This window comes from Magallana gigas, chromosome 2 (genome assembly GCF_963853765.1).
Source record: "Magallana gigas chromosome 2, xbMagGiga1.1, whole genome shotgun sequence".
Lineage (NCBI taxonomy): Eukaryota > Metazoa > Mollusca > Bivalvia > Ostreida > Ostreidae > Magallana > Magallana gigas.
Genome location: NC_088854.1, coordinates 11,184,987 through 11,196,979, shown reverse-complemented (window position 1 = coordinate 11,196,979; position 11,993 = coordinate 11,184,987). Strand labels below are relative to the sequence as shown.

The 11,993-nt window shown below is 34.5% G+C and overlaps 1 protein-coding gene across 6 annotated transcripts in view; it reads right to left on the bottom strand.

Annotated features, from left to right (window-relative positions):
- The window catches only part of LOC105326370 (microtubule-associated protein futsch), a 38,725-nt gene that overhangs the window by 7,930 nt on the left and 18,802 nt on the right, over positions 1-11,993 (bottom strand). For all 6 annotated transcript variants that reach the window (XM_066075006.1, XM_066075002.1, XM_066075004.1 and 3 more), the window contains 16 exons: positions 11,042-11,161; positions 9,460-9,620; positions 8,628-8,730; positions 8,384-8,435; positions 7,567-7,689; positions 7,168-7,275; positions 6,746-6,877; positions 6,303-6,422; positions 5,846-5,982; positions 4,822-5,041; positions 4,583-4,660; positions 4,353-4,460; positions 3,975-4,110; positions 1,324-1,529; positions 603-1,026; positions 88-255 (listed from right to left, as the gene is read on the bottom strand). In XM_066075006.1, coding sequence (XP_065931078.1) covers positions 88-255; positions 603-1,026; positions 1,324-1,529; positions 3,975-4,110; positions 4,353-4,460; positions 4,583-4,660; positions 4,822-5,041; positions 5,846-5,982; positions 6,303-6,422; positions 6,746-6,877; positions 7,168-7,275; positions 7,567-7,689; positions 8,384-8,435; positions 8,628-8,730; positions 9,460-9,620; positions 11,042-11,161 — 2,396 coding nt within the window. The remainder of the gene's footprint in view (positions 1-87; positions 256-602; positions 1,027-1,323; positions 1,530-3,974; positions 4,111-4,352; positions 4,461-4,582; positions 4,661-4,821; positions 5,042-5,845; positions 5,983-6,302; positions 6,423-6,745; positions 6,878-7,167; positions 7,276-7,566; positions 7,690-8,383; positions 8,436-8,627; positions 8,731-9,459; positions 9,621-11,041; positions 11,162-11,993) is intronic.

Sequence of the window (11,993 nt, the reverse complement as noted above, 5' to 3'; positions counted from 1 at the left end):
TTAAGAATATGAATATATCTCCATTATTGTTTATCTTACAGTCTTCTTGACTTATGGTTATCTTTGTAAAGCTGATAAATGGTTTACCAATGATATCTGGATCCAGATACAACCTCCGTTCTGAGAACATTTTGGGATTGAGTATTCCTTCCTGGATCTCTGGAGGGATCTTGTCTGGACTCAACAGACCAAAACTGGAGGCAATCACTTCAAAATCGGACTCTGTCCTGGGTAGCTCAACTTCTGATTCCGCATCTAAAGAATGGATGCATGTCAGATAGACAAATAAACAAAAATGCTCAATATCATTTCTATGAAATAGTTTAGCTTAAAAAATGAAGAAAAATAAAAAAAAACCCACATGATGCTCACATAAGTTCACATTAATAATGTATGTTTTCAAATAGATGTGATAGGGTAGGTGTATTTTTTATCCTGTTCAGTAAATTAACCATCATGTTAATTTAAAAGTTGCATAGAATCATCCATAGATAGGTGATAGAATTCAAAGTAATAAAGTTCATCACTAATAAAAGTCTCCATAGTTCAGAGTAAGGACGTACAGTAAAAGAAGGAGAGAGGAGAGAAGGATGGTTGTCTACCTTTGGCGGGGCTGTTAGCCGGAGTCCCCCAGCTGTCGGTATCACTGCTCTCAAGCTCCTGTCCTCGCCCGATCTGTGGAGAGTCGTCCAGGCAAATCTTCTTTTCTGACTCCACCCCACTGTCTGTGTCAGAAGATTGATCCTCCCCACTTGCTGTGGAGTGTATTTCTAGCTTGCTGTCTTCATATGTTTCTCCATTGGTCAGAGAGTCTTCAGTCTTTGGTTTCTTAATCTCTATAAACTGCTTCTCATATGTATCAATTCGTTTGATTGCAGATTTCTTTTCTTTAGCTGCTAAATATTCTTGAATGTCGTTTGGATCTGATCCAATCACAATTTTGTTTACATGTTTTGCAGGGTGAACACTTTGTTCAGAGTCCTTAACAAGGGAGATCACTGGTTCAGGCTCTTCTGAATTCTTTGGCTGAAAAAAGTCAAAGTCCAGATCAATATCGCTTAAAAACATAAATATCTCTTTATCACCTTTAAAGTACACCTTGAAGGTCAAGTGTTTGAAAGTCTTCAATACTTCAACATAGTTTATGGTTTAATGTGAAGATAAAACTAAAAGGAGAACTTCAACTTTACAGCTATCATCAATCTGGTGTATTAAACTTTTCCATTTCGTTAATAGTCGCCTCTGCAAATATAATAGTACTGAGAATTGAAACAAGGGTTAAAAAATATCTTTAAAAAATTCTTCAAAGCCATATCTATCTACCTGGATCCCGAGATCTTCTTTGATTTTGGTGATAAAGTTGCTGTCACTTCCATCATAGACAGGGGGCCCCCTAGCAAAGTTCACAATTCTCTCATCCTCAGCTATCTCCTTGGAATCCTGTTCTTTCTGGATCACATGGGTCACCACATCCTCAGGGTAACTCCAGGGAGAGGCATGAACTCTATGGGTCCCAAAATATGGAGGGACTGAAAGATTAAAAAAGCTTATATAAGAAGGAAGAGAAAACCACACATGGCCTAATAACAGGTACGGTATATATTTACCTGGTAAAAGAATTTATACAATATTGATCTGCAGAATTCAATACAGCATAATTAAAGGTCACATAATGATACATTTGCTAAAACTGTCCTCATTATTCTTGAACTGCAGTTTTACTGACACTTTTAGTCCAACTCTCACCCAGAGGTTTCCTGTGTTAGATTACCATATTGATTCCTCTTTTGGTTCTAAATATCCCACTCTAAATTTTCACCACTTTTCCATTAATAATAAATGTAACATAGGGAGTGAAATTACTTTTCACAGAGGATACCTCTCCAGTTTAAACTTCACAGCCATAACTAAACTGCAGGAATAATAGTCCCGCTATCCGAGCGTTCTATCTGAAATAGCAGCCTCCGAGATTCCATCAATCAAGTAGAGACAGCACTAATGAACAAATGAACATAGATGTTTCCAACATGAAATTCCAGAGCTACTTGTTTTTATATCCATACAGAAAATACTTTGTATTCACTCTCATGTATAATCCAAATATCCCACTCCCAACAAATGAAGAAATACAGAGACGCATGTACGTCGCTGATGAATAGGCGGCGAAAATAAGACTTTGGTCTATAAACTCACTGCCGAGTTCATTTAATTGTTCGAGTGTTGTCTCTGACTTATGTGACGAATTAATAGGCATAAGAAATAGTTTTAAACCAGCATGTGTAATGTTATTGCAAGTCCCAATATCATTGTAATCTGGTATAACCCCTACCATTCCTTCGAGTTCAATGATGCAGGGACAATAGGCTTAGCTGGTAATAGGGTGTCATGATTAGTATTTTATTAGTGGTCACTGAAGGAAATCAAACAAGTGATCATTATGATCCTGAGTAATACCCCCCTGTACAACCCGACAAGAAGTGCTAAATGCATGTTACAAATGAACTCGTTGTTAAATGTCCCTAAATATTTAAACCCCTGATCTCTCAATATTTATTCATTCAATCCAATACACAGTACTCCTTGTTATGATATAACTGTTTTCATACATTCATAGCATACTTTTGATCTGTTTATATTGATAAGCTGAACAAAGTCCACTTATCCTAAATCTAAAAATTGTATTTGCTTAAATTTGGAACCTGTACAATTTTTTTCAGTTTTGATGGTGTAACAAAAAGGTTCTTTGAGCCTCTGAAAATACCTCTCTATAAACTAAAACACTGAATTTCAGTCAAGTATGTTCCATTTCAAACCGGCAAATATGTTAATGACAAGAATTGAGAAAGGATTTTGTCCAATTTGGTCCTATACAAGTATATGCTTTAAAATTCTGTATCAAGTCCAAATCTATTGTATTATAAAGATCAATATTTGTAAAAGAATGTCAGGAATTCCAATTTTGTTCCTTTAAAAAAGGAGACATAAAACCCAATGAAGTAGAACTGTATAGAATTGTTATCATTATAAATTAATTAAATTAGATGTTAATTATAATTACAGGTATTATGATCTTTAGTACTACCAGGTAACTTTGTCTTCTACACAACACAGAAACTTTTCACCGTGTCTATTTAAACATTATCTACATGATTGTACTTGGGACTTCAACTTTAATTCCCAAACAAAATTGACTCTTTTGGTTACATACTTATAAAAACATTGTACGCAGTGTAATCTGTCTGGCACTGATCTAGAGACTTTGTTGTTTGGTTGTTTACAGATAATTCCAGTACAACAAGCCCATGCCTGACAAAATGTGTATGGATTACTTTTGTTAATGCTTTAATCCAAAATCAATAAATAAATGTTCAAACCATTTCTTATATCTCATTGTGACATTTTTCAGCCCCCTCCGCCCTCAGTAAAACTTACTTAAAGTTTTGGATATTCCATACATGTACTTGTATATATACCCTCCTATTTTATAATTTTGGGTGGTTGGGGTGGAAAAGTTATTAAAATGACTCCTGATCACATGCAGGTTCAATAATTGTACACAACAACTCCTAAGGATAAAAACATACTCTATACTTGCTATACGTACAAGAAAACTGTCAGGCACTCTATGGCACATACTTAATGCTGCATTCTGCCAGATACTGTATGCAGGGAAATATTTGCCCCTATTTTATTTTCGTCCCTTTCGCTCTCGTTGTCAGCAGGCAAATTTAACACTGGGCAAATTCCTATACCTCAACTATTTTTCATTATTCACAGCTTTGTCTGGGCGAATTCAAGACGGTGCGAAACCGCTTGCAAGTGAAAAAGGGCGAAAATAACATGGAGAGAAAATAACCCTGTATACAGTAAAACCAGTAATTATTCTCAGTAAACAAAAGAACGTCTTCAACAATTTTAATCATGATTATGATAATTATCATATAATTTGACTTCTTGAAAATATGGAAACTCACCATCAGGGTCGGAACTTTGTTTACTGGCTGGTTTTTCCACAAGACAGACATTGTCATCCACTAATACGCGGTAATAACCCTCTACCATTGCAACAAAGTTCATGGCATCATCCTTCAGTAGTCCAAGATTTAACATCTATAATAGAAAATCATGTTATATTGCTTAAAAGAGAAATTTCACGTATATATTATGCATAACTTTATCTTCTGGTATTTTTTTTTTCACTTTCTTTATGAAATATCAATCAATTTTTCATTATATTATGAGAGAGAGGTATCATACTGTGTATTCATGCAAGTAGGAGAAGTAAGAGGGGGTCTCTTTCTTCTCCTACTTGCATGATTAATTACTTTCATCTTCTCTGATGAAATACTTACTGCTTCCTGGTTGTTACTTTTGACTGTGATTTCAATTCTCTGCATGTTCTCCTTTTCTTTGGCCACTTTGATTTTTTGAATTTGGTCAAACTCTGCCAAAACTGACATCTACAATTTAAATGAAATAAAAGATTTTGAAGAACTTCAAAGGTAAAACAATGTTGACATCCGAAAATCTCCAATACCGGCAATCAACTATTGAATTTTTTGAATTTTTCAAATTAGCTAACCGTGTACTGTTTAATATTGGTTATTAGGGCAATCCCAGACTTTGGACCAACCAATATCATGGCGTCTGTCATCTTGTCCTAAGAATACAAACAAAGTAAATAATATTATCCTGTTCTATGAAATGCAATCTTGTCCCACTAAAGAAAAAGAATCAAAGATCTTGAAACTATCAACTGATTTCACATATAAAGTAAATCATCAAGAATTGTTTCATCCTAAGGGAGACAACCAGTCTTACCAGCAGGGTGACCATGAACACACGACTGCCAAACGCCTTCTGCTCGTTGACAATCTTCATGTAGTGGAGCTTAGCCTGCATGGAGGAGAGATGTTTCTGACCGGGCGGGGTAAGGTTCTGGTTCAGTTTCATCTGGCTGCCCAGGATCTTCCTCAGCTCCTTGGGCTTCGTGTGTTCCAGGTAACTGTATGGCACAAACTTCTCAATCCCACATTCCTTCCTAAACAAATGGAACAAGTGTGTCATCAATACTGTAAATCAAGTATTACTGTAGAATCATTAGAAATCATGGTGGCTTAATTTTCGTGGTATTCATGGGTAGCATGAATTTACATCCTCGACGAAAACTAATTATAAAAGATTAAGTTTACTGAAAACCGATGCATCCATGAAATTACATCCCCATGAATAGGCAAAAACCCAACTATCTACGAAAATTGGCCCCCACGAAATTAAATGATTTCACAGTACTGGTATATGCCTTATAATTGGTTATACAAGAACTGTTTCAATAAAATTTATTTTCAAAAGCAAGGAAATGTTCTCTTAATTTCACACAGAAGTTATCATTGGTCAGATAAGATAAACATCCTTGAGCAGAGATTACTCATAATCTACTGAATATTAACCCTGAAGTGTATTCAACAGAGCAAGCGCTCACAAGCACCTGCCAACATTCATGTTGCAGGTATAAAGAATTTCAGCGAGTGCTCCCGAGTTCTTGGTCTGTTGAACACGCCTCAGTGATTAATACTAAGTTTACAGTCATATTACACTACAATGAAATTATAAAGTTTCATAAAGTTCATCAAGTTCTAGCATATTTTGTTTTTGCTAACATTAAATTAACAATTTTTACCATGAACATCTATTGTAAAATGGCAGCTGACAAAGATAAAGGCCAACTTTGTACACAAAAAGTTGAGATTCCTCATATAGAGAAAAAATTAAATCTGGTCTTGATGAATTCAGACATAATATATGAAACTTTACAGATGAAAAAAGTGTTTCTTTAATGACTCACTCTATAGACTTGATGTTGATTTTTCCGGCGACATTGTTATTGCTCATGACATGTTGCTGAATGTGGAGAGCAGCAAGCTTGAACACCAACTCTCCTCGAAGCTCTGGAAATCGCTCATTCACCACATCATTACAGCACTGAAAAAAAAAATCAAAAAAGCTCCAATCATCAAAATTAAGATAATTCTATACAAGTAATGACAAAATTAAAAGATTTTGATGCATTCATGCAAGTGTTAAAGAGTTTTTAATGTTTACCAACAGAAAAAGATCTTAAAGGTCCTAATACATATATGAGATTAGAGATATTCTCAATAAATTAATTGGGCAATACATTTTTCACCCTTTCAAAAAAAAACAAAAAAAACAACAACCAAAAACACTTTTGATCAAATCATCATATCCTATTTACCAGTAGATTTCTTTACTAATGTGTGTTGATGCTATGATGCACTTACTTGCATATAGAAATATTCAAATGCTACAGGGTCCTCTTTGAGTAGGTCATAAGCGTCCAGGGGAACAAACATTACACGGAAAAGACAGCGGAAATGTCTAGCACCAGGTCTGGCAGCAATCTGTCAGAGAAAAAATCACTGCATCAAATCCAGTCAACTTTTATTAGCATACTTTAACATTTTGTTAAGAAATCTTTCTGCACAAATAATATATAAAACATTTAAAATTTGAACATTCCGCATACCGGTAATGTAGTTTCATTTTCAAACAATATTTTAGACATAAGCTACCTGGCACTCATCAGCAAACTGTAATACTCTTTTAATCTTGCTTTATAGATACCGGTAAGTATCACTGCACTGTTTTATAGATAAGTATCACTGTACTGTTTTTAGATAGACATCAATAAAAGACTTAACATAAGTGGAGTCTGGCCACCTACCTCTGCCAGAGTCTCGTGTTCTTGGAGTAAGGTCATTTGACCGGGACCGTGAGACTTCATGTTTTGTAGCACCAAATTGAAATGCTGAACACGCTTAATGTTCAACTTCTCCTTCAGGGATTGCACCACATCCTACAAATAGAGAAAATAAACCATAGATAGAAAAAATAAACCCAAAAGTTCAACAAAATAATACCTCAGGAAATAAGTACCGGGGTACATGTATGTGAGTGCAATGAGGAAACACATTGGACAGGTTTTTAAAAGACATGGACTAAGTGTCAGCAAATGATTAAATAGAAGCACAAAGACTGCATGCATGAATTTGCCGATTAAATATAAAAGAAGCAAAATGATCTATTTGATACATGCACAGATATCAATATTATCAATATACATTAGTTAAATATCCATACACTTACCTTGACAGTAGTCTTGTTATCATATTTAAATGATTTCGTTTGCCCATTTTCAAGGAAAACTTTTAATACATTTGGCATAAAAGGGACATAACTCTCGTCTGAATTTGCCTAAAATTCGAAAATAAATACATGTCTATGAGTACTGTATATATTTTGATACAATATTATGTGCATGTCTTGGTCATTTATAGAATGACGAATTGTCACCACTAAAAATTTTCATGATAACAGTCAAATATTATCAGTAAATAGAGTAATTAAAAGTATCTTATCTTAGACAATTTAAAGATTTGTTGAATAAAATGTCTGAAAAAAACCTCTAAACGATTATCTAGATTTTATTTGCATTTCATCGATGACTATCTATTGCATTCCATTATTGTTACAGACGTAACTCACATTTTGAAGTGGAGCCCCGTTCACCATGGTAACCGTGACGTTCTCCGAGAACCGGACACGGTTTGGATTGCTCTTCAGCTTGGCCTTTTTAGCAGCTGTCAGTAATGAAGACTTCTTCGTGGACTGTAAAAATAAGGCAGTCATTTCAATCAGGACTAAACATCTGCTCATTCAACAGATTCAGAATTTTGTTTTCAATCAGTCTGTTACAAATGCCAAGTCAGGAAATGAAAGCATTTTCAGCAAACAGAAAAATCGCATTCAAAACGGCATACTCAAATTAATCAATAACAGTAAATGATCATCCTCGAGCAATTTGGTGTGATAATACGTAAGCTATAGCAGGTTTCCTTAGGATTCCTCCCACATGCAAATGATGATTAGTTATTCATTTGGGCGATGAAAATCAACAAAAAATTTGTAAAGTGGCTTTTAAAATACTGCAAACACATTACGACTGCATGGACCTAAGATCACTTCAAGGTGTGAATTAGTTTGAAAACTGATAAAAAAGCTTCTGCAGGATGACAAAAAGAAATTAAAATGACGATGGGGTGTGTACATCTTCATATTATTGAAATGGTTGTGGCTTTTCCACTTTAAAAAAATGTACACTGTTAAAAATCAAAAGATTTGGTGCTTGAGGTTCCACAACGTATACTTTATTACTGACCTGGCCCTGTACCTAGGGAAGAAAACGGGGTGTTTCAGTTACAGCCTGTTTATTTTGTACAAAATGTCACACTTTAAAGCTTGAAATGTTACAATGGTGTCATTGCCCATGAAATAAAAGAAAAATAATAATACAGGTTCTTACATTATCTGAATATGGCTGGCACACAGTCAGTGAAATAGAAACTTTACAGGATCTACAAAAGCAAACAAAAATAAATGCAATTTAAAAATTAGAAAAAAATTATGTTTACAAAATCTTCCACTTTCTTTTTGTCTTTCAACAATTTTATAGAAATAGGCTTTTTCTTATCTATTTGTTTCTCTCTAATGGAATGATTCAGAGATGATTCTCCTTAAATTTGGTCAAAAACTCCTCACTGCTTTACCTGACTAGGTCTATGACATATTCTCTGGGTGAGTTTTTCACATCTTCCCCGTTAATTCTTATAATCTGGTCTCCCGGCAGAAGCTTATCGACACTTGGACCACCTGGATTACAATATAATAAAACATGTTGATCAGTATTGAACGGTGAAGATGATTTTATTTATTCCAGTAATGTAAGACCTCAATTAAACAGAACGATCAATTTTCTTAAAAGATCATTTATGAACTTTTACGTGCTCCAGCACAGGCTTCCTTCAGAGTTCAAGGAATTTATCTAAGCATTACAAAAAGTAGACAGTTCTACAAAAGCCTATGTAGCATTGTATGTAAAGTCGTAGGACAGTAACTTTGGTTAAAGTTGGAGACCTTGTTTGTGATTTAAACTTAATTTTTCTGTAAAGTCACCAGTAAAAATGCAATAAAAAGTTGCCAGTTTTAATGAGATCTGACTCACTCAGATCATTAAGGTGGAATAACACATCTGGAAAAAGTCACTTAACTATACAGTAAATTATTTGATTATGAAAGATATAATGATAAATAAACTGTACATATGTCAAATAAGCGAAAAATTTGCAGATTGGGGATAAAAAATGAATATCAAAAAAAAAAAATTAAATTCAGTAAGTTACAACAAAACCCCTGTGGGATTTGAACTCGGTATGTACGAATCACAAGCCCGACACTTTATCCACTTGGCTATGCAGTAAGTTACATCTTATCGTCGATAAGATCCTTTCAATAAAACGAAATGTCGTTTTGATCAGAGGTCAGCCATTTTGTGACGATGTGTTATTCCACCTTAAGTACATGTAATGCATGTATACTGACCATCTGTGACAAACCGCACGACTACAGGTCTCTCACTCCCCGCCACAAAACCAAACCCCTTCTGTTGGTCTCGAGTCAAAGTAATGTCCCTTGGTTTGGGGGGCTCTATGTAATCTGGATCGTCCCGCGGATCATCTCTTGTAGTGTATTTCTCTAAATGACTATAAATTAAGAAGAAAATTATTTACTGCAAATTATGGTCTATAAACAAACTTAAGGAAAAAATCATTTACTGCACAAGCATGTGTCATCAACTTGTAAGTCTTGCTTTTTATTCAAATATGACTATCTCAATTTAAAGATATCCATTCTCATGCTTATATTTCATAGAATATTTTTGCAGATAAAGTCTTATCCTTGGCCTTACAATTGGTATAAAAAAACATGCTCGGAAATTCCATCAAAGTTTGACAATATGATTCCCTTGGTTTGTTCAGGAGGAAAATGATATCCTTCAGTGAGACATTTTCAATGACTCTGCAAATCTCTGGGTGAGATACAGATTTGAGCTTTTTCATAAATGTCACTCTTCTGAATCAAGGATGACTGAATGAGGAAATGAGATATTTCTCCAGCTGCCTCTTTGACTTTTAAATGTTTTTCTTATTAATCATTAGATTAATAGTAGAAAGAAGAAGGATGGACAAAATATGATTGGAAGAAGTTAAGCAGTTGCATTGATTGGCAGAGAAGAAACTAATCAAACATGAAGACAGAGGTTGCTGGCCCCATTTTTCCATTAAATCTCACTGGACAGCTCTAATACCCATAGCTGGACCAGGAGATCCATACTGACGTTTTCGATCACTATAAAGGATATGTCTGTTTCAATGAAAACATTTACACACCATAGGACGCTAATGTAAGAATATCGACTACTACAGAATCCTGAGATTCCGATGTGAAATAACAGCTTAAAGTTGTCAAGCATGAAATCAGAAAGGACCATCATTACATATCAAAGAAAAAATCATAAGTTGTCCCAAGAATAAGAGTTTGAAAACTCTTATTCATGAGTTAAACAAGAGTTATCATATTGTAATGTTTATTAATATTCTCATCACCTAGACCTAAGGATGGAAATTTTTGGCAGCAAATTACAGCTAAATTTCAATATCTTCAACATTGTCATCTCAAATACCATAAGGGAATTGAAGGCCTGAAGCACTGTTTTACTATTCATTTCAACCTCTTTAGCTTAAAAATTTGAATACCTGGTATATTTATATGTTTTTTATTTTGGTCTTTTGTTCAATATATGTATTTACTATAAAGGCATTCTTTGTAAGTTAACATTTACTTAGTACTAACAGTTTAGTCCAGAAATTAAGGTTGAGGAAGCTGGCAAAAGATGGTTGTCAACTGAGCTTACTATGGATGCATGGTCAGTGTCTCTCTGTACAGTATAACACCGTTATAATGAATGCACTTGTTATAAATTTATGCTTACAGCGAAGTCATTTTCATTCCCTGTAACTTAATAACATGTCATGAACTTGACAGATATAACAAATTCCGCTAATAACGAAGCAAAATTGCCCTTCCCTAGCACTTTGTTATTAGCAGGTTTTACTGTACTTACTTTATGAAGTAGGGCTTGTCGTTTTTGTCTATTGCACATTCCCATCCATAGGGCTGCTCTGCTGTACCGGGGTCCCAGTGTTCCAGAGGGGGAATCCAGGACGACACTTGACTGGTGTGGCTAAAAAATCAAATAAAAATATTGGTGGATATATGTGATATAATGTATTTCTCTTATCTGTTGGTAAAAATTTGCTTCAATGAGCCAAATAAATGCACAAGGCCTATGAACTCTGACGGCCAACAGAGATCAACATTTAAACATTATTACCATAAAATTGCTGAAATATGTACACCCTCGTCTTTTCAAGGTGTATCTATAAATACTGCTATTTTCAGATGGATATTTGAGATGGACCCCAACCCTCCTCCAATAATATGCATTGTCTTTACAATTGAGTCTTGGAAAGTGATTCTTTTGTAAACGTTTTCATACTTTAGAACGATTTTTCTCATTGAAGAAGAGAATATACTATACACAACAATTTCATCATGAACTTGTAACCATTTTTTGACCCCTGATAGTGAGTACTGAAAACACATATCATGACTTAATTGAATTAAGAATTAGGTTATTTATTTGTTACAAGAAGTTAGTTTTTACACTATACATGATACAAACTGTAGTGAAATCTCTTGTCTGTTAGCCTACTAATTCCTTTTGCTATATATATATTACAATATTGTAACCCAGCTTGTAGATGACCTAATAGGGCCGATTACATTTATACTTATTTATTAAGTCTCATGCATAAACCATATTAGGTGACGCCTTAAGTACAGCAAAGTCATTGACCACGATACTTTTCAGATAAGCGTTAGAATTTCAGAAGCCAATATTAATTAACATGATGCTGTATTGTCATATTTGTCAGTATCCAACTCAGGGAAAATGGAAACCTTTGAGAAAATGAAATGACTTTCATGGATAGCATATGTCAAAATTAATCAGC